General features: G+C 36.4%; 1 protein-coding gene across 3 annotated transcripts in view; it reads left to right on the forward strand.

The window, feature by feature from the left end:
* The window catches only part of SMG1 (SMG1 nonsense mediated mRNA decay associated PI3K related kinase), a 68,466-nt gene that overhangs the window by 11,016 nt on the left and 34,248 nt on the right, over positions 1-23,202 (forward strand). For 2 of the 3 annotated variants that reach the window (XM_054213155.1, XM_054213156.1), the window contains 19 exons: positions 2,883-3,038; positions 8,264-8,400; positions 10,717-10,775; positions 11,544-11,757; positions 12,585-12,710; positions 12,806-12,878; positions 13,549-13,646; positions 15,212-15,385; positions 16,444-16,668; positions 17,376-17,477; positions 17,919-18,188; positions 18,753-18,883; positions 19,598-19,759; positions 20,223-20,341; positions 21,070-21,157; positions 21,239-21,340; positions 21,856-21,996; positions 22,291-22,490; positions 22,770-22,966. In XM_054213155.1, the coding sequence (XP_054069130.1) occupies positions 2,883-3,038; positions 8,264-8,400; positions 10,717-10,775; positions 11,544-11,757; positions 12,585-12,710; positions 12,806-12,878; positions 13,549-13,646; positions 15,212-15,385; positions 16,444-16,668; positions 17,376-17,477; positions 17,919-18,188; positions 18,753-18,883; positions 19,598-19,759; positions 20,223-20,341; positions 21,070-21,157; positions 21,239-21,340; positions 21,856-21,996; positions 22,291-22,490; positions 22,770-22,966 (2,774 nt within the window). Of the gene's footprint in view, positions 1-2,882; positions 3,039-8,263; positions 8,401-10,716; positions 10,776-11,543; positions 11,758-12,584; positions 12,711-12,805; positions 12,879-13,548; positions 13,647-15,211; positions 15,386-16,443; positions 16,669-17,375; positions 17,478-17,918; positions 18,189-18,752; positions 18,884-19,597; positions 19,760-20,222; positions 20,342-21,069; positions 21,158-21,238; positions 21,341-21,855; positions 21,997-22,290; positions 22,491-22,769; positions 22,967-23,202 lie in introns of those variants that run through there. The other variant, XM_054213157.1, reaches the window with a different exon arrangement.

Below are 23,202 nucleotides of genomic sequence, written 5' to 3' on the forward strand. Positions count from 1 at the left end.
ACTTGGAAGTGTGCTAGTATTTAAAGACTGTACTGGCAATATAGTGAAATAGTAAGTTTTGGAGAAGTTTAGTAATGTAGTGTGTGAAGGTGCTGGGAAATTGCCATTTAAAAGAAAAATGCACCTATTTCTCCCTGAAGTACTGTATCTTAAAGGGCATGTCTCTGCTAGCTCAGCACTTTAACTATGCTATTTTGGTCAGGTGTGACTTAAAAAGAGGTGATTAGGATATTCTCTACTATAAAACCAAATTCCAGGTATCTCTAGTTCTTCTTTTATTTTTGGAGAAAATTGTAAGTTTACAGATGCAGAATAGTTTCTTTGCTTACTAAGATTCTTCAGTTAATCTGTTGGAATCTGACAGCAAGGAATTGTCATTTTAAAAACTTCTAGCTTTTCTATCCTGGATAACCATATGTCATAAGTACCTAGAAGAGATTCCTTCCCCCCTCCCCCAGTTTCTGGTGTTGATAATAAAAATGACTTCCAACTTAATGATTTCTGGAAGTTGTTGAGATTTGAAAAGCTCCAAGTATGGGAGGTTCTGCAGCCTGTTTAGTGCTTCGCCACTTTCCTGGTAAATGATTGCTTTCTCATATCCAGTTCGAATTTCCCTTGCTGCAACTTATGACTGTTGAGTCTTGTCCTTTTGCTCTGCATCTGTAAGATTAGTCTGACTATCTCTTTTTTTTTTTTTTTTTAATAACCTTTCACATTAACTAGTGGAAGACTGCAATTAGATCTTTCCCCTTTGTTGTCTTTGCTTTATAAAACAAGACAGGGAGTTTGCAGATTTAAGTTTTTAAAACTAAATAAAAGATTCCTGGATTTTTGCTTAGAGATGAGATGTTCATCATTCCTGTACATTTTCCTCCCTTTTGATTTGTAGCTTTATGATGTGCTCAGAGTCCTTATTGCTGAAAAGATACTGCACTAGTATTCGTATGTTGTGCTATCTGCATATTTATGCTAAAATTAATAACAGTGACATAGCTGTATATTCTTATTTGGTTTCAGATTTAACATTTGAAGGGAAGTGAATAGAATTTGTGTATATTAGGATTTTCAAAATCTTTTCAGACCAGGAGATAACTGAAGAGAGTGTGATGTAATATTTATGTCTTTATTGCTGAAAAACATGATTGCCCTGCTGTTTTTTAGTTACGCTAAATGACAGTTTATTTCTTACTGTTGCCAGCAGTGTACATCTATATGTCAAGTAGCAGAATATTGGTTTGTGTTTAATTAATTTAAGACAATGTCAAATATGCTGTAGCAAATACTATGTGCCTTTGCAGACAACCAAAACCAGGATTTTTTGTGTGGTAGAGGTAAAGTATGAAATAACTTTAAGAACTCCAATAGTATATGGTAGTATGTCAGGTTTTAATAGCTGATGTTTGTCGTCTGTATGCATGATTATCTGACATCTTCAGTTAAATTAATTTCTTTGTTGCTTTGAATTTTAGTGATATGACTGAACAGAAGTATAATTGTTGCTGTTAGAAGTAATTTTCTTCGTAGGACAGTGTTGGTTTGTTGTGACAAAATAATGTTAAGGTGGCAGACATGCTAGTTTATGTTTAAAAATTGAGTTTAATGTTGTAAATCCAAATATACACAAAGTATCTTTAATGTAATTGTAATTATCTAATTATAACTGAGACTTTGCACAGGACTTTCTGTAATGGTAGGGTAGTCCTATGTGTATAGAAATACACAATCTTCTACCAGTACTTCACAGATTCTTTTTATCAAAAGCTTTGCTTTCAAGATGACATTCTTTACATCTCCTAAGGTCCAGATTCACCTTTATATTTGAACTTTTTTTTTTTTTTTACCCATCCTGTAGCCTCAGTAGGCTGCCTCTTTTTACAGAGAGCCACCTCTCCTTTTCCCCAGGCTTCCTTTTATAGACTGGTACAGGTGCAGTTGTGGGAATATCTTTTCTGAAATATCTTTGGTGGTTCTGGGTTTAATTTTATTAGTTGATTCCTCCCTGTCTCAGACAGGGGAGGCTCTTTAGAAAGCTGCCTGCCTCAAAAGTGAGCTCTAATAGATCGTGAAGTATTCATCAGGCTCAGGGGAGCAGTTTGACTTCACAGCACGGCGTAGGAAGAACCTGCACCTCAGAGTGGTGTGGCAGACTGGAAAAATCTTTGGTTTCAAAGATTTGGTTTAAGTATGTAAATTCTTGTTGATCTAGGAGTAAAAATAATTTCATTACTCAAGATGACACTTTTATTTCCGTTTTATATTGTTACTAAAGATGTACCATGTGTATCTCAAGTGGGAGAATGTAGGATTGAGTTTAATTAATTTAAGATAACATCAGTAGTAGTGTGTGAAAATAGTGACTGATGTATGTTTTAAGGAAAGTTGTTCAATCTGTACATGATAGTATAAATAATCTGTGGCTTTTTAAAAGCTTCCTCCCTTTTTTTGGCCATTTTACTGAACCCGTGTGGTGGATTTACAGCAAAAACCAAAGTGGAAATTTGATGAACATAATCAAGGAGCAAGTAAGTCAATGCATCTAGCCATGTGTACTAGAAGTTGGACATGAAGGGCCTTGTAAAATACAGAGTCAAAAGTAATAAAAAGAAAACCCCAAATGCAACAAAACCGATGTTAAACTTCATTGCAGTAGAGTTTTTTCATACACTTCAAAAAAAGACTGATCAGATTCTGAATATGTGACCTGGAAACTTACAGGGCTTAACAAAATGTTTTTGCATGTGAAAGTGAAAAAGGAAGCTAAAGAAGGTGGTAGAGGATAGGGCTGCTAATTTGCACGTGAATTTAATAACTCATAATATGTACTTCCCTGCTAAATATATGGTCTGACAGCCTGTTTTAATCTTGTGTTGGTTTTTCCACAGGTGGCTACAGTGTCAATGGAGGATCTGGGGAAAATACTTATGGTCGGAAGTCGTTGGGGCAAGAGCTGAGAGTTAACAATGTGACCAATCCTGATTTTACCAGTGTTCCGCATGGGAATCGTGCTTTAGCCACAAAAGACATGAGGAAATCACAGGGTAAGGATACCACAGGTTTTCAGGAAAAGAGGATCTCTTTTGGCAACCTCTTTTGTGTTCAGAATATGAAAAGTTCATTATGATTAGGCAATCTGTATGGATTTTATTTTTATTTTATGATTAGATGATGTTTATGGAAACTGTCGTCTTGTATTTACTGTTGCCTGCATTGAGACTTCCTCCATAGGTTAGGCACATCTCTCGAGTATATGGTTTATGCTATCAGTCTTTCAATTTCCTATAATTAGCTTTTGAACCCTCATTCAGGTTAGCCAAATTTGGCAAAGAGATCAAGGGCTCTAAGGAGGAGGATTTGCCCATAGATTTGTTGAAAATTGATGGCTGACTAAAAAGTTGTTAATTAGTGAGTCCCTACTGCGGGGAAAACCTGCAACAGTGAGCTCAACCGTTATCTGTTCTCATTCACCTGCAGGTCAACTAGTCATCACATCATACCAGCTGCTTAGTCAGTAGATGTGTACTCCTGAACCAGCCACAATTCATGCTCCCTCTTGCTCAGCTGAGGATTAGAGGCCAGGGAGGAACTGGAGGCATCATAAGAATGTGGGCAAGGTCTTGGGTGATGCAGCGAGAGTAAATCTGGTGTTGCAAGAGGATACAAGAATGCTGGGCATGCATTTTTGAGAAAGAAGGCTTCACTTTTCCCACTATTTGGGTTTAAATCATAGCTTAAAAAAAAAAAGTTGTTCCAATGATTTTTGAATGAAAATAGAAATTTCTTATGACTAAGCACTGTCATTTATTGCATTAGTTAGTGTAAGTGGTAATTGAGCCACTGACAAAAACTGTGACTGCTTTATGCCAGGTACATTATAAACATATGAAGACACAGTGTTTCTCCTCAGGGATTTACATTTCAGAGGAGACAAAAGGTCAAAGGAGAGTGTTCAGTGTGCTTTGCAGCTGAAAGAACTGAGGTGCCAGTGGTGTTAATGACTGTTGCAAAAGCCTGATCTTTGAATGGGTTAAACTCTGACTTTATAATCCTATTCTGGTGTCATGATATAAAAATTACTCAGTCCTTTTAATGTCTTATATTATGTCTATAGAGAGGAAATAGGGAGCTCTGTAAATAATACTTCTGGTAGTGAGGTTGTGTGTGAATTTGCTATTAGTTACTACTAGCAGAAAATTGAGACTATTATCCTAGGTACATGCACACCTCTTTTAATGCTTAAAGTGTTAGGAACTATAATTTTGGATAACTGAAGTTGCTGCCTGGCGTGTATCCTTCTGTACGTATTCTGTCCTCTAGATATCAGATTTCAAGAGTTTCACCTCTTTAGCTGCGCTGTCTTTGTGATTGTTGTAGGTTTCAGCAAGTCATTTTGGTTTTTTCATATCTTCAAAATACAGTGGGATTATGTTGCAACAGGATCTTATTTTTTAATTATTTTATACTTCCTTGTTTGTTACTGTGTGCATTAAGCAATTTTAAAAATGTCTGTCGTCTTTGAGTGAGTTAGCATGTGGCTGAGACCTTGCTGATTTTTCACAAGTGGAAGGTCATACATGTGTGTGTTTACTAGTGCTTTGATTAGAATAGCTTCAGTCATGCTCTGCTTAGTTTATTCTTTTGTATTTTATTTTTAGGTTATGATTATGGCTCAACAGAGAGCTAACACTTACTCTCTTAGGGAGTAAAGCTAATGTTCATCAGATATTAACTGAATAAAAACAAAGCTGCTTTTGGTAGAATTCTGTACAGTACATCTTGTTCTAGCAGCAGTTAAATGTGTGTCTCATACCAGTGACCTTAGTAGTGGTAGTTTTATTTATACAGCTCTGGTTTTAGGATTTTTTTTGTATGTAGAACAGCACAACCATGTTTCAAAATAAATTACAGTTTTCTATAAAGAGATTGCAAACAAAAAGATAAATGCAGAGAAGACAACACTAAAAAGTTGCAAGTTGTGACTTTAATTAAACCAAGGCTTATACTTACTGTTGACTCTTCATCTGACACCGAAGAGTCAATCAACATTTTTGGGGACAGGAGGGGGGACTTTTTTAGGGACCTTGCAAAGATCTAGAATATCTTTATAAAAAGTTATTCAGTAAAAATAATTTTCAGTGTTTTCCAAAACACTGCATCTTGGCTTGCTCTTCAAGAGCAGTAACTAGTGATCTAACCTGGCTGTGCTGGTGTAGCTTCCCACGTGCTCGCTGAGTGGCAGAGATCAGTGTAAACTGGAGGAGGGAAGTGACATATACTGGGTGTTCCTCGTCCAGGTTAGTGTTGGTAGAGTGCAGCTGTAGCAATGCTATGGAATGGACTTTTTTTCTTTCTCATGAGGCATGTCTGTTGTCTTGGAAAGGACTGTATTATGGGGTGGCCAGTGCATTGAATTATTCGAGGACAGATTTAAGTTGCTGTTTTGAGAGGATTCATATAGACAGTCTAGTAGTGAAATAAATGTGTGTGGATTCGGTTCGGCTTGAGCTTTCAAGGTACCAGTCAGTAATATAGAACACAGTACTTTTCTAGTAGAATAGTTTTCACATGGAATTATTTATGACTAGCGGTTGCACTTTTTGGTTTGTGTACTGTAATCTGTGTTAATTTCCATTGTAACCAGGCTTTAAAAGAACTTTCATTCTTGTTTCCAAGCTACTCCCTTTGTACTTTCAAAAATTTTTATTTTTCCCTGATCTGACCTTCTACTACTGCCCAGGTTTTAAAGTTAGACATGGTAAACCCCTGGGCAGGCTGTGTCCTTCTTTCTTCTCCAGGGTTGATCAAATTTTCTGGGGTGGGTAACTGCACTAGGTCCATCTTTCTGAAATATGGCTATGTATTGACCAGTGGCAGGCAAGCCTTGGACTACAGCTGCTGGCTTGATTCTGGGCAGAAATACAAGGAGATCTTCAGGTGCAAGTGGTCATCTAGCAGGGATTGTAGTTATTAGTCTGGCACCATCACTCAGGAAGACCTCAGATATTGCTTCAGAAGGTGTTTTTGCTGATCATGATTCCTTGTATGTTTCTCATCAGACATGGTGACTTTCTGGGGACTACCAAAGATGGTGGTTTCCAGATAAAGCAAGGGGAAAAAAAACCTAATCCTTCCTAAATGGATATGTATGCCTTAGCCTTCTGTAAAATCAGTAACATCTTAAAAGAAGTGCTCTTCATGCCTGTCAGATAACATCTCAACATGTCTTGTGTAGTTGTTCTAGCTAGGAACAAAATGTAGATTTGATCCTTCAGACTCTATTGCTATTTTAATGTTTGCTAAGCCTGCCTAATCCTTCAGAACGTCAGGTGTCTTCAAAATTAATTGCTTAAACTGATGCCTGGCAAGAAACAGATTATCAAAGCCTATTTTATTCTTACTGTCTTCTAAAATTCAAAAAAAATAAAGACATGAAAATAAGGTTGAGAATGTTCTTCATGACTGTAATACAGAAGACATGCTCTCCTGTAGATGATGTCATGACCCATAAGAGTTACTGGTGGGTTCATAGGATTCTGTAATACACAAGGACGCAAAAGTTTTTGTTTCTTAAGTTTCTTTGTTACAAGTAACTATAAATTACCACTAGTAAAGCAAGTATATACTTATGATTAATTACTTAAATGCACACCTCTATGTATTATTCAAAGTGTTACCAGTACAGCACTCACCAGACTTCTCCCAGAACTGTGGCCGATTGATGACAGGCAAAGTCTCACTTCAAAGATGATTTGCATTATGGAGCCTGGAGTCAGTCAGGTGTTCCCAGCGAGGGTCTGGTCTGTCCAGGAGATCTTGTGTGACGAAGTCTTTGCAGGGGGAGCTCTCGGAGAGAAGCTCTGGTTTTGGTAGAAAGCGAGTTATTTTTATATTGTTAGAGACATAAGGGGTTATAGAACACAACCAGCTGGAGCCACCGGTAGCTTTTACTAACTGCTGTTTTTCACCTGGAACAGCCAATAGATGATGCTGTTTTCTATTTTCTCAGACCAATGTTGGCTTTCTCAGTCTGTTTTTCCAGCGGGAGCAGCCAATAGCTGTTGCCCATTCCTGCTTTGTCAGAATGTTTTCCACTGTTGCAGTCTGTTTTTCACCTTTCCAGGCAATAAGTTTGTTGTTGCAGTTTCTTGGTTTTGTGCTTATCTAGGGTATCTCGGGATGTCTCAGATTCTTAGGTGCCCAGCTGCCCTTCAAGGATGCTCCAAGTTCTCAGGCTAGCAGTTCCCAGACATCATCTTGTGTCAGTATTTTTCCATTATAGCTAGGTTGCCTTTATGGCTGCTCCCATCAGATGGCTGATGCGTAATGTAGCAGAGAAAAAAGCTGTCTGTGGTTGTCTTGGGTGTTCTCATAAGAGTCATGGTGACTAAGAAAACGTCATCATGTTCCATGAATCCTCTAATTTTAATCACCACGAAATATCTAATGTTAAACTTTTCAAAAGAAACTTTGTTTCCATTTTGCAAATGAGGGAAATTACTTATTCATATGAACTCATTGTAATCGGTGCCTAAATCAGGTAAACTGAGTTGTGACCTTCACTGGTATAAGTAGTGCTATTGGTCAACTTAAATGTTTTCTTAGGAAGATGCTGTATTATTATTCACTTAAATCTTCTGTATTATTATTCACTTAAATCAATAGCCACTGCACCTCTGCACGGAGTATACTTTTGTTCCTCTGTAGAGGAGGAGTAGATCTATTTTCCTTTTCAAAGCAGAATCCTGCTAGCTATCAGAGGACTACTCATAATCTTTCTTCTTGTGCCAAAATGATGGTTCTTCATAGTTGCTTGAGCTTAAATCTGGTTCTTTGCTTGAAGAAGCAGCTTGTTCTGCTTCTTCAAGGTTTTCTTTAAATGTTATTTGTTGAACTATTTTTGTTTCTATAATTCAGTCAGAAATCTGATTTAACTGTAGCACACTTTTTTTTTTTTTTAGCTCCATTTATGTAGAAGGGAACTAAATCCAGGTTTTTGTGTAGAAGTAAACCAGTCCTACTTAGTTCTGGATGAGTTCTACCCAGGTACTGGGCTGTCCACTGAAAGAAATGAAATATTTTGGTAGCTAAATTAGACTTTACATCTAATTTTCCTCATATTGGCTTTAAAACAAACCAGGCTTTTCTTTTTTTACTCTTTTCTTAAATTACTATTATGACTTACTGAGTTCACAAATATGCATTTCAGACAATACAGATATTACTGATCAAATGCTGTAAAGAAAAGAAATAATTGCCTTTTTTTCAGAGCGATCGTTGTCTTATTCTGACGAGTCTCGACTGTCAAATCTTCTTCGGAGGATTACTCGGGAAGACGACAGAGACCGAAGACTGGCTACTGTAAAGCAATTGAAAGAATTCATTCAGCAACCAGAAAACAAACTGGTTAGTAATTTTTACCTTTCCATAGCACTGGAGAATTTCTCGTTTTGTACAACTGTCTTTTTAAAAATCTGAGTATTGGGTTATGTCTGCAAGGAATATCTTATATATGAGGAATTTCATTCTACAACAAAGGAAGGATTGTCTGTCGTTTTTCCAGCATTCAGGAAACTTTTTTTTATTTCTTGATTACTTATGACATGTTGCCTTAAAGCAAACTACTGAATGCATAAGCTGCAGGAATAAACATGGCATGCATGTGGGGTTTTTTGACTGGTCTTAGCAACATCCTCTGGATCCTTCAGCAAGGAAGTGGAGGAAAAAGGAAGTAAAACATGTTGTCTTATTCAAGAACTGTTTCTGTGTTTTAAATTTAAAATATGCAGATATTTATACAGTCTTGTGAATGGCTCATCTTAGAGTTACTTAGCTTTCTAGTTAAACACCTTTGTATGTGGATTTCGTTTTATGGGAAGAGAACAAGTCTTTGTTTTCATTACATTTTTGGGTTTTTTAATAGATTGTTGAACTCTCTAATATCCTTAAGTGTTTCTTAAGGATTTGGGGGTGGAAGGGGAAGTATCGCATTGTGGGTATATGTTTTTAGTACTGCTTTTTTTTTTTTTTTTTTTGAAGTGAAGCATTGAGAGTATTTTGTTTAATGCATCTCCCCCACTGTTTTGGAGAGCTTAGGAGTTCTCCAGGTATTGAAAAAGCAGGAAGTGGGGGTTTAATACCCTGCCACTCATTTTCGGGCAGTGCAGTGATATTCCAGCTGTGGGTTATGTGTCTATCCATATTTATAAGAAGTTGGTTCTTTCTCTCGTTATATATTAATTAATCAGTGGTAATTGTGCTCTTTTCCAAAAGGCCTGACAAACATTGAGACTTCTCTGTGCACCTAGGTATAAGCAGACCATGTGCAAGCCTAATAGCTTGGCTTTGCTCAGAAACAAAATCCTTGTTAATACAAGGGTTTGGGGAGTAAATGCTTTCCACAGTTATTCCATGGTTGTTTTTTTTAATTACTTCCAGTGTTCTCAATGCATTTTTTTTGCCCCGCCTTTTTTTTTTGTAACAGCATTTTATTTAGTTCATTGATATCTCGGAACATATTGGAATTGCCATTCTAATATCTAACTCAGTGGTGACAAACTTTGTACTTGTTAGTGGTCAGGATGTTAAAAGTTTGTCAGTGACAAACTTTAAACTTCTTCCAGCTTGCTAATGAGTACAAGATCAGATGTCAAGTGATATCCATGATGTCAAGGCTAAACCTTTTAAATGGAGAGTGTTTAACCTAGCAATAGCTCCTGCAGTTCTTGACACTATTAAGTGTAGTTTAACAGAGTTCTTTTCGTTTTCCAGGTTGAAATGTGTGTTCAACAAAGTAAAGTAGTAAAAGTGCTATTGTCATGTGCCATTGTCATGTAATTGCATCATGCTCCAGGTTCTGAATTGTATAGATGCCTTCTCCTGTCTCTTTTGTACCCTTTTTTTTGGATTCCAGGCACGTTTTTAAAATGTCCTTGTGAGTTCTGAGGGGCCAAGGCTGTGGACCTCTTTCTTGGCCCCCAACCCCGCTCCATCCCGCAAAAAGTGGTGTTGCTGAAAACTTCACAAGAAAAACTAGATAACATCCACTGTGTTAAAGATTAATATCTTTCTGAAGAAAAGAGAACAAACCTTTTCATTAACTCTTAAAAAAAAATTCTTGTTAATATCTTATGCAGTTACAGCTAATGTATTGTTTTGCAACTCAGCTCACTAATGTGTTTTTTTTTTTCAGTTTTCAGTTAGGAAAACAAGTATTTCTAGTTATGTTTACTGAGAAGCACTGGTTCATTAATAATGTTTTATGCCTCGAAATACTACTCCGTTTCTTTGAAAGTCAGGATTACCTAGGGAGAAGTTTTAATACTTCAGATTGTATTCTCTGATCAGTTAAATATTCTACTGATACAATTGATTACTGGTATAGGAGGCTACGTCTTCAGTAGACGCTAGTGATGAGCTGTATGGTGAATGTGATGTAATGTTATCAGCAAGAACTAAACTTAGAACAAACCTTGATCGCAGGCTGCCAGTGTATTTTTGTGGCTACTCTAAATAAATACGAAATACAACATGTAGGATAATATTGCAGTATTGCTTAATATAGTTCATGCTAGTCTGCAGTGGCCATGGAAAGCATAATAGCATTCTATTAGTAACCAGAATTGGCAGTGGTGTGTTTAATGTGGGTGTAAACAGGACCTGGTTTGCAGAAGTTACCGTGCCATTATTATGCTTATGCCTTTTATGAATCTTATATTATAGGTACTAGTTAAACAACTGGATAATATCCTGACTGCCATTCATGATGTACTCAATGAAAGGTAAGCTGAAAAAACTAAGCAGTTTGAAGGCTTTAAAGAGGAAAAATAATCACAACGTTATGTTTGGATTTCAGTATAGGCATGGAACTGAGGGGGGAAAGGTTGAAAGAAATTAATTAACTAATTTTGCATGGGTGTGACATTGCAGTAACAGGACGGAACTGGGGGAGAGTTAAGTCTCTCTTAGGTATAACACCACCACTGTTAGTCTGGCTAGAGTACGCTTGAAATGGCGAGAATTTGAATGCACAAGTGTGGCTTTTATGTTGTAGATAATATGAAGTCTGTCTCACCTATGTTTGATCACCTGGGTGTAGTAGTGCACTGCTGTGGTTTTCTAGCTTGCAAATCGAACATAAGTTTTTTTTTTTTTTTTACAACCTCATCTAATTCATTTACATCCAACTAATAGCATATGTAGAGGGAGCTCAGGTGTGTGTGGGCTTTTTGGTGTTTAGTTCAGTGTTATTACACAAAATTAGCTGTATGTTAAGAATTTTTTTCCTTGGATAGTGTGTTGCAAGTAGAATGGCCTATTTATTGCGTACTTCTAATCAAGTTGATTTATTCCATAAAAATAATATTTCATAGAATTTTTCAGATTATTAATTTCAGCTTCATCACTGCTGCCATTAAGTAGGAGAGAAGCAGCTTCATTAATGCATATATTTTTCTGCTTTAGAAAATGTTTTAATTTGTTCGTGATTTCTTCTGTTCTGCTCTCATGTCTGGAGATTCCACATGTCTCTCTCTCTCCCCAAAATACAGTAGCAAATTGCTTCAAGAACTGAGACAGGAAGGAGCTTGCTGTCTTGGCCTTCTTTGTGCTTCTCTGAGCTACGAGGCTGAGAAGATCTTCAAATGGATTTTTAGCAAATTCAGCTCATCCACAAAAGATGAAGTTAAACTTCTTTATTTGTGTGCAACCTACAAAGCACTGGAGACTGTAGGAGAAAAGAAGGCCTTTTCATCTTTAATGCAGGTAGGACTGCAAGTTAAAACAGGGTTATTAATGATTCTTCCAGTGCAATGCTGAATCGACTTTTTAAACTGGACTGAACAATAAATAATGCTATGTTGACATGATAAGTAAATATAATTACAACTGGAAGGAAACTTTCTGACTGAATGGGATTCTTTGATTGTGATTCCATTCAAAAAATATGTCAAGTCTTTGTAGGATGATATATATTTTGATGCGACTTTTTAGTATATATTCTAGATCTAAGAGGAAGAATCTTGTTGAGACCAAAAAGAGAACTCAAGTGGAATGGTACACACAACCCGACCCTGTTGATTGCTTTGTGCTACCTCCTATTTACAATTGCTAACTTGAATTGTAATTAAATCTGAGAGGCTGTAGCACGTGTACAGACAAATCTGGTCCCTCGTTCAAGTTTTAGGGTCTGTTATTTTGGGTGTAGAACAGCTATGTCCAGGTCTCTGCTCAAATTTAATATTGCCTTTACAAAGCCAAAAAGCTTCAGCAAGAGAAAGAGGAACTTAGAACAACTAGTTGTTCTGTGGCTAAAAAATTAAAGAAAACAGTGTCCCCAAGGCTTGAACTGGAGTCTGCCATATTTCAAGCAAATGCTGACTTGAAGTGATTATTTTTGTGCGGTATATGTGATGCTTTTTACTTTTTTCCTTCCTGCAGAATGAGTATTGAGATGTTTCTGTTGTTTGAATCAAAGTAGTTTGCTAAAAAGTGTTCAACACTGAATAAATCTGTGTGTGTCTAATATTTTAACTTTTTCACGTGTTGTTTGAATGAAGTGAAACGTCTAGTGGCTTTGCTTTACTTTTTAGCTTGTAATGACCAGCCTGCAGTCCATTCTAGAAAATGTGGATACACCAGAATTACTGTGCAAATGTGTCAAGTGCATCCTTTTGGTGTCCCGATGCTACCCACACATTTTCAGCACCAATTTTAGGGTAAGCTTACTTTGTCCTCTCTATCTTCTTGCTCACGTAGAAAAGTTGGTGTGGCAAATTGGGTAATTAACCGTTTTTTCAAAATTGCTTTCCAGGACACAGTGGACATACTGGTTGGGTGGCATATAGATCACACTCAGAAACCTTCATTGACGCAACAGGTGTCTGGTAAGTTTGGGCAAAGAGTTGCTAATGTAGTCTGCTCTGGCTTGCAGATGGTGAGGGTTTACTTACACAAGTCTGGTCCTACTGACGTGAAAGGTGACATAAAACCAAAATGAGTTTCTGGCTGCATAACAGGAGACCTTGTTCCTATTTTTTCAGTAAATTTGCATTTGCCGTTTTTTTGCTGTATCTGGAAAAAGGGTATGCAACATTTAAGCATCAATTGCTTCATGTAACTTTTAAACAATTTTAGTAAGTTTATAGATCTTAATATATTCTTTCACAGGTAATATATTTTCTCCTATGTACTTCTAGAAAATCTTTGTGGTAAAGATACCGTACTGGCACTTAAGAAATTGGGAAGCCTCTTCCTATGGCTGTAGCAGTTGTCTTGGAGTTATTCACAGCAAGTCATATGTTTCCTGTGTCGTAGTCCTAGATTCTATCCTTAATGTTTAACAGCTGTGAAACTGAACCTTAAAATTAATTTGTCAAAGGGACAAAAGAGAGAAATACAACTTATAAGTATTTTAAAAACTACTTACATTAAAATTGTCATGCAGATTACCTTCTCTTACTTTAGCAACTTTTACCTCAGCAATATGCAACTAAAATTTAATCTTAGTGTGTTAACTTGTTCCCCTGTTTTAATCGCCCTGGTATTTTTATACAGGATGGCTGCAGAGCTTGGAGCCCTTTTGGGTAGCTGATCTTACTTTTTCTACCACACTCTTGGGTCAGTTCTTAGAAGATATGGAAGCTTATGCTGAGGTAAATGAGACTTTGTGGTATATACCAGAGTTAACTGTTGTGGATTTATTAAGAAATCCGCAGCTCAGATTCATGTGGATGTGTTACGTTTGTAGAAAATAAAATTACATGGTTTTCCTGGGGAAAAGAGGATCAAATTTTGGAGTATACTTAAGGTGTGTACAATAACGACAATTCTACACAAATCCTCATGACCTATTTAAATAGCATCACAGCCAGGCCTTCAGCCATTGTTGATGGAGACGATCTTATTATAATAAAAATAAGAACAATTAACCAAACAGGAATGCCTTCATTTTTAAAAAGCTGCAATGAAGACATTTCATTCCCCTTCCTTGGTGTTTTCTCTAATTGTCCAACTTGAGAATTTTTTTAGAAGTAGTTACTGTTGGGGGGAGAGGGATTCTTAATGCTTCCGTAGATGAATGGGAAGTTGATTATATTGTGCAGGAAACAATGCAGCAGGAACTTATAGAAAACTAAAGTGTGTTCATTTCACATACTTTGTTTTGACTTTAACTTTTTCATAGTTAACAGGGCATAGAGTTTATCTGCTGCTGTCATTAAAGGAAGAGTTTTGGGGGGGGTTGTCTTCTTAAGGTCTAGATGCTTATAACTAGATTATGCTATATTTTATATGTTAACATGCAGATCCTATAGGTGAAATTGTACGGCCAGCATAATCTGTTTTACTCAAAGCAGAATAAATAATTTGATTATATTAGTGTACTTGTATGTACACCAAGGCTTCTGATGGTGCAGCTTTAAGAGGCAGGATTCGCAGACCTCCTTGGCAGTGTCAAGCCCGCAGAAACCTGCGCTGCTCTGACTGTGGGCCCAGGGTTGATAGCGATTAGTCGCTGCAGTAAGTCGCTGCTTATCAGCTTGTCTGCTGAACTGGACAACGTGCGTATTCTTAGTCACGGAAGAGTTTTAAGATAACATGCGTTAACATAAATCACAGAGGAGGTGGTTCCAGCTAGTGTGTTTTTATCTCATGGTGGGGTAGACCAAGGCTATATCTATACTAACGAGATCAGCACTTCTGGGAATGTTCCCAGGCACTGATGCCAGCTGGCACAAAGCAGCCTGCTGGTAAACTCATGGTCTCCAGATCAAGGTAGCTGCATGTAAACAGTGGGATGGGAATGGCCACTCGAACATCCTGACTCCAATTTCTGGGCGGGAATTGTTTGTGAGAGTGGTAGAAGTGTGCAGACAACTGTTCTAACAGTCCAGCAGTATGGATGGTCATGTTCCAGGGGCCAGGAACATCCTAAGCCTCTGTTTTAATTTACAAGATAAAGTCTCAATACTCTGTTTCAGATACTAAACTAATGAGCAGCAGCTCATTACTGCTCTGTGACTTGCTTGTTGTGGTTGTGTGCCTATCCTCAGATATATGTGAAGTTAGAAATATCGGATAAATATGTCTATAATTGGATAGTATCTGTAATATGTCTGGAAAATAGATATAATTATTTTCAGTCTCATATTTTGATCTTTTGTGCATTTATTATAACTGTTAATGATGTGTACTGATATATCAAACTTCTGTGCTGTAGGACCTCAGCCATGTGGCTTCTGGGGAATCGGTAGATGAAGATATTCCTCCTCCTTCAGTGTCACTACCTAAACTGGCTGCACTTCTTCGGGTTTTCAGTACTGTGGTGAGGAGTATTGGGGAACGCTTCAGCCCGATTAGAGGACCACCAATTACGGAAGCATACGTAACTGATGTAAGAGTTGAAGTTCCTGTTTTTATTTTTTGTTGCTGAAATGATTTATCACCATATAGCGAGGCTATTCACTGTTGAGTTTATTTAGGTTTTGTGAATTTTATATGAATATGTATATGCTCAGCTTTGAGAAAATATATTTTCTTGAAGAAACGTGCTATGAGAATTTTATTAAATATTAAGGCATAGATTGTCATAGTGGCACATGGGAGTTATATATAGCAGAAACTGTTTTAGGCGTTTTAATTTCATGCAGCTAGGTTCATGCTTGTGTTACCTGTCTTTGTAACCATGTTACCACTTATTCAGATTGCTATGAAACTGAATTCAGATTATGGGTTGGATTTTATAAAATGCAGGGGTTTTTTTATCCATGCTGAAATTGTATCTATCAAATCTGGTAGCAAGGTGGTCTTGTTCTAAAGTATAGTATAGAACAATGTAAACTGAATAAATATTAGATAATATGCTAAGTAGCTGCCATACTTCTTTAACAGGAACTGTAGAGAGTGTGAATGATTAAAAAAAAAAATTCAAGAAGATAAAAATGCTTACAGTCAAAATCTTGTTGCTGCATTGCCTGCACAACTGGAATTTGTGCTCCGCAGAGTTCTGTGAGGTTCAGAACTTCTTGGATAAATAAATGTATAGATTTCCCAACTAAAGCCAAGACAGTTATGTAACTTGTCTCTTAATCTGCAGCAGATTCTTGTGTCACAAGCTCAAAAAAAGAAAACTAGCCTGTCTTTTACAAGAGGAGTTCTGTTGACATCAGTTGGAACGGAACAGAATTCTGAATAATGAATTTAGGTTTTCTAGGTCTTTGCAGGTCTTTAACTAAGTAGGGAAACCAGGCAATTGAAGGTTCACTTTTTGTTTTGTTTCTGAAGTGTGATGCTGTGATGTGCGTTATTCAGAATATTTTGCTGGGAGAATTTACCAAGCTGCAGAGTAGGCGATGGGTCAGGATATCAAATGGATATGAGTAAAATTAAATAGCATGCAGTCCTTGGCTCTTTTTAATGGAGTTTAATTTAGGTATGTTTTTAATTTTCCAGGTTCTGTACAGAGTAATGAGATGTGTGACTGCAGCAAACCAAGTATTCTTTTCTGAAGCCGTACTTACAGCTGCCAATGAGTGTGTTGGTGTTTTACTTGGCAGCCTGGATCCAAGTATGACCATACACTGTGACATGGTCATCACCTATGGATTAGATCAAATGGAAAACTGTCAGACTTGTGGCACTGATTATATCATTTCAGTCCTGAATCTGTTGACACTGGTTTGTACATATTTTTTATTACTGTGATTTTCCCATTGGGAAATATTATTTTCTAAGCAACCTTGCTTTTTTTGTGTGTGTATTAGATAAATATTTGAAACTCTTCTTTTCCTGGTCACAAGCAAGAAATTCCTCTTCTAAATGCTTGTGTTCTTTTCTGTAAAGCTTATGCTGCTAGCTTGCTTATGCATTTGCCTTGTCGATGAAGTGGTGTTTAGTTTTAGCCTGGGTGTTCCATGTTTTGTTTTTGTCTTTTTTTTTTTTTTTTTTTTTTTACTTTTTCTCCCTGTCTGGCTTGACTGTCAGACAGTGCCATTCTCTGGCCTCTGCAGTTGATAACATCACCTGATGAATTTCAGAATCTTAGTGCTTAATATGCTCTAATTATCTACTTATGCCATGACCTGGGAAAGCAGACTTCTTCAAAACTTAGCTCTTTATGTGTAGGCCACAAACTCTTAAACCCATCAGTCGTGCACCGTTCTCTCTCAGCTGTGCTGTTAAAGCCTGAAAATAACTCATTCTCTGAATGTGAATTTGGGAAATTCACAAATACAAAATAACTTGCATTGCTGGGAAGCTGTTTTTCCTAAATATAGTGTATACAAGCTAGAAAAACAGTATTTTAATTAATCTTTAATAATCTGTTCTAATAAAAATTAATTCAGGTAGTTAAAGGTATTCATCATTTTGGTTTTTATCCTCAGATTGTTGAACAAATAAATACAAAACTACCATCGTCATTTGTAGAGAAATTATTTATACCAGAGTCTAAACTACTTGTTCTTCGTTATCATAAGGAGAAAGAGGTAAGAGCAGATGATTTCTACAGGTGTATTACAACAACCTTCATGCATTTCTTAGAATATATTTATTAAGCTGTAAAGCTTTGTTCACCTTAAATATATTTTTTTATCTAACTATATGAAACTTCTGAAAAGGCAGATGTAGCTAGTTCTTGGTTTTGGCATCTAGGTTTGATAAGGAATTGGTGAGTTGGCCATCATGCCAGATAGAGAAGTCCATAGTTGATGTGACTTTTGTACTCAGCATGTTACGTGGATAATCCAGAAAGTAATTAATACATTCTGTAAGTAAGTAGTACTTACAGAAAACTGAAGATAGGCATGTGCATCAGACTAGGCTGTTCATAGATAAAGAAGCAGAATTTTAAATTCTGTGTTGGTGATTAACATAGCTTATGATCTCATGCTAATCAGTTATTACTGTAATTATTTTATATTCTCAAGGTCATTGCAGCAGCCCTTGCTGTATACCAAGCCGTATTGAGCCTGAAGAACATTCCTGTTTTGGAGACTGCATACAGGTTGATTCTAGGAGAAATGACCTGTGCTCTAAATAGTCTTCTCTATAGTTTACATCTTCCTGAGGCCTGTTCTGAAATCCAGCATGACTCTTTCAAGAAGCGTATATTAAATGTGGATAATGCAAAGTTTGTTGTTATATTTGACCTCACTGCTTTAAGTACTATTGGAAATGCTAAAAACTCATTAATTGGGGTGAGTAAAACTCTACAGATAAAGTTTGTGCAATAGGTGTAAAAGCACTCTTTTACTTAAAATACACCACAATGTATTTCCCCGGTAGTGCACCTTTATAATTAAAACGATAGTATTTTTTCTCAACTTACGTTCTAGAAAAACTTCCAGTATTAAAACTTAAGGAAACAGAATGGGTGGATTGTATGTCTAGTTGCTGCAAAATGAAAAGCAGTTTCTAGGGAAGAGCATCTTATCAGGGTTATTAATTGATTGATTCTAACATTGTCATAATCACTATTTTTGAAAATCAAGACTGATAAAAGCAGGTTTAGTGTGTCCTCTTTTAGTATATCAGCCATGTGAAAACTCTTGTTCCAGATCTTTCCAGTTAAAAACATAAACTGCTTTTAACGGGTTGTTTAAAAAGGGGAAAGAAAATAGTTATAATTAAGGTCAGGAAATTAACAGAGTTAAATTATTTCCCTTGGGAAGAAGCAAAACAATAATTAGTGGTATGCAAACTACACTTAAAAATAGATCCTATGTATTATGTTTCTTTGCTTATCTTGCAATTGTTTATAGATGTGGGCCCTTTCACCGACTGTGTTTGCACTACTGAGTAAAAACCTGATGATTGTTCATGGTGACATAGCGGTTCATTTTCCTGCTGTCCAGTATGCAGTACTCTACACCTTATATTCACACTGTTCCAGGTACGAAGATTACTAATTCAGCAGGATTTTAAGAGCACTAGGATGGACTGATCTGAATAGAATAGTGTTGGAGGGATGAATTTAAATGGGCTGTTACAATTAAGCTTTTGCCCGAACTTCCCTAATCAGTTTTTACTTTCATTAATTGCAGGGAGTCTGTATCTCAGCCAAGAAAGCATATCCTGGCTTAAAATTTAGCATTTTATTCAAAGGCATATTAGAAGTCTTGTGTTTGAATAGAGATAACTGAGGGAGAACTCTACTGAAAGTAAATAAGGAAAGTTTATTTACTATTTAGCTTACTGTGAGATCTAGGAGAGGTAATGAAATGTAAACAACAAATTTAAACACATTATTACTACAAAGTATTGTCAAACTAAGGGAATATACTAGTTTAACTGCTACTTTGTACGTGTCTTGCTTTTTGTGATTTTTTCACTAAGTGTTTGATACTAGCCACAGTTGAAACCAGGTTACTGGGCTGCGTGGACTGATGTAAAATTGTAGTTTTGTTCTTTTAGGACAGGGATCAAAGTACTTGGGATTTGATACAAAGTGGTTACTGTGTGGGTGTACGTTAACTTTTGCTGCTGGGCTTTTCGGTTGGGTTTGGTTTGGGGTTTTTGTTGTTGTTTTTCTCCCCTCCTGTATACTTTAAGGAAGTATCCCTAATCTTGGGGTGGTTTTATATTTTGTTTTTCCTTGCCTTTTCAGGCATGACCATTTCATATCCAGTAGCCTCAGTTCTTCCTCTCCCTCTTTGTTTGACGGAGCGGTTATAAGTACTGTAACCACAGCAACAAAAAAACATTTCTCAATCATACTAAATCTTTTGGGGCTACTGCTTAAGAAGGATAACCTTACTCAAGATACCAGGTAACTAGCATTTTCTTCTTAATCAGGAGGGTAGTTTTTTCCAGTAGAATGGCTTAATTCAGAAACAAGGATAATTTTCATCGGTAAAACTTGGGGTAAATCAGTTGAGTATTTGTTTTTTATGAGAATTAATAATGAAATACCTGTGGAAAAAAGCAGCTCATTTTTATGCATGAAAACTAGAAACATCGAAATAATCATAAAATCTATACAGTAAAAGCAGAGCTATCAAACTTTACTGAAAAAGCAGTTTTTGCTCATGGAACGTACCCTTTTACTATAGGTACACCCTTGTATTACCAAAATGCTGTGAAAGCTAGGGATATTTTTAATGTTAGAAAACCTTTTGTTTCAAAAATACGAGTTAAGGTATGATACTAATTTGTAACATGAAGTAGTTTGTTATATTAAAAGATAATCTTTCTGTAACTGTATAGAGTGACTAATACTTTTGGTTTTTAAGGAAACTACTTACGACATGGGCTTTGGAAGTGGCTATTTTGATGAAAAAATCGGAAACATACGCACCGTTATTTTCACTCCCATCTTTTCATAAGTTTTGTAAAGGACTTTTAGCAAACAGTAAGATACCGCATATTTTTACTTATTAACTCTCTTTAGCATGGCATAATGAACTACATGAGGGACCTTGTCATATACCATTGATAGCTGTAAGTGTACTTGTTGTTTCATTTATTTTTAGGGATGTTTCCATTTTGTATTGTGCAAAAACTTACACTTCCTTCTATAATTTTTCTTAAGCTAGCTATTACTTATGCAAATAATGTTTTTCAAAAATAATATTTGTGATTGTGAAATTGATCTACCAAAAACGTGAGTGATGTGCCAAATCTTGTAAGAATGCGTTTTATTTTATCAAAAGTAGTGGAATAATTCCATAATGTGACGTATTGTTTTGGATTTCAAAATCAGCTGGAAATAGAAATATGGGAACAGATGCTTTCATAGCATAATACTAGCAAGAGCAGTAACTCCCCAAGGCCAGGAACTAGCTAACTAACTTTACCATAGTTCATTCTTATTGAAATATATGGTGTATAATGCCAACGTATAGAGACCATAGAAGGATTAATCCGTCAGCCATCAGAAAAGGCCTGCAAGTAACACGTAATGCAAGTGACTTCCTTACTAAGTGTTTACTTGTTATAGTAAAAACCAGTCAGCTAAATCAGGTATTGCTTAAAGCCTCTGTCTCCTTCTATGAGCTATACTGTTCTGCCACAACCAGAATAATATGTAATTTGTGTAATTCCAGCAAGAATAACTTTTCTTTTTACTCCTTAATTCAGCACTTCTGGAAGATGTGAATATTTGTCTTCAAGCATGTAGTAGCCTCCATGCCCTGTCTTCCTCCCTCCCAGATGACCTTTTACAAAGGTACTTGCACAAAATTCTCTATATTTTGAATTATGGAGTTAGTGGAAATGTTATGACCTTTTTTCCTTTTTGGTCATGCAGGTGCGTTGACGTGTGTCGTGTTCAACTAGTACATAGCGGTGCACGTGTAAGACAAACTTTTGGAAAACTTTTGAAGTCAATTCCTCTAGATGTGGTGTTGAGGTAAGTTGTTCAGATTAGCTGAGAGAGAACTTTAATATAGAGAAAATTCAAGGAAATTTATCTGAAAAAATAATGAATATCTGAAAAATAATGCCATCCAAATGTCACTGTATTTTCTTAATTTAAAATCAAAAAGCATGACAGTGTCTTGCTGTATCTTCTACTGTTACAGGCTTAAGAACAGTGGGTAGTTCACGAAGTAGTTAACAAATTTGATAAACTGTGCAGCATTTCTGGCAGCCAAAATGAATATTTGCAAGGTCCACGTTATCCAGAGCTTCAGCAATATTATGTCCGGCAATTTGTCTCAAACACCTGAACACTTAAAGCACTTTTTCTTAATAGCAAACAGTGTACTTAGTTCCAATCACTGCGCATATATATATATATACACACACACATCTATAACTTTTTTGCACAACATTTTTTGATTTATTCTAGTACATTATAGCATGGGTTGGATTTTTGTTTTGTGTTTTGTTTTTTTTTTTTTTTCCCCTCCCCTCTTCCTGCAGTAACCGTACCCACACAGAAATACAAGAAATTTCTTTGGCTATAAGAAGTCATATGAGCAAAGCTCCAAGTAATACATTCCACCCGCAGGATTTCTCTGATGTCATTAGCTTTATTTTGTATGGAAACTCTCACCGAACTGGGTAAGAACTTCCTTTAAAACTGAAATTCATGGATATTGAATTAATAGTGACCAATTCCATACCGTATCTAGTTTAAAATTTGTAATTATCTTTATAAATTACATCGCTTTACCTTCAGTCTGTCTTTTAACCCTTCTCTGGGGCATTTAATAAATATCTTCAAATACACACCTATTTGCATACGTACAAATCTCCTATAAGAGATTTGTTTGAGAGTAATAGGTAGCTGAAGTGTGTGCAGTATAAACTTGTTATCACATGAACTTATATTAACGTACTGATGTTTTCTTTCAGGAAGGATAATTGGTTAGAAAGATTGTTCTATAGCTGTCAAAGACTAGACAAGAGAGATCAACCAGCCATCCCTCGTAATTTGTTGAAGACTGATGCAGTCCTTTGGCAATGGGCTGTTTGGGAAGCAGCTCAGTTCACTGTTCTTTCGAAGTTGAGAACTCCTCTGGGTAGAGCCCAAGATACATTTCAAACAATTGAAGGTAATGTAAAGAATTTAATTTATTTTAATGAAATTTTTTTTGTAATAAGAGATTGTGCAGCTTCATGTCCAAGGCAAGAAACACAATGGCTTTATTTTTCAGTGATTATAGACTTTTAGTCTGTTTTGGTCTGACACATCAAGAAGCGCAATGGCAGACCACTTGCATAATTAATATTAGTTTCTGAGTGATGTTACTTCAGCATTGCTATCCCTTGACATATTTAAATAAAATATTGTCTGGTAATGTTCTTTTCCTTTGTTTTGGTAAAATGTGTAGGTATTATTAGAAGTCTCGCAGCCCATACATTAAACCCTGACCAAGATGTTAGCCAGTGGACTACTGCAGACAATGACGAAGGACACAGTAGCAACCAGCTTAGGCTTGTTCTCCTTCTACAATATCTGGAGAACTTGGAAAAGTTGATGTACAATGCTTATGAAGGATGTGCCAATGCCCTCACCTCTCCACCCAAGGTTTGTCTGTCGTACAGTGCTGATGTTACCTGAAACAGTCTATTGAATGAACAGTGTTTTCAGGGTTGTTCAGGTCTTAACTGTGGAACTTCAGAAGAACTTCTCAAACAAAGTTTGAGACTCTTAATTTATCTGGCTTTGACTTTGGCTTATTCCTAGAGAACATGTGAAAACAGGATTTATTTCTGGAGTACCAGCTTGTATAGTGCTGCAAATCAAGCAAATCTGTGGTACCT

The sequence above is a fragment of the Rissa tridactyla genome, chromosome 8 (assembly GCF_028500815.1).
Source record: "Rissa tridactyla isolate bRisTri1 chromosome 8, bRisTri1.patW.cur.20221130, whole genome shotgun sequence".
Taxonomy (NCBI): Eukaryota; Metazoa; Chordata; class Aves; order Charadriiformes; family Laridae; genus Rissa; species Rissa tridactyla.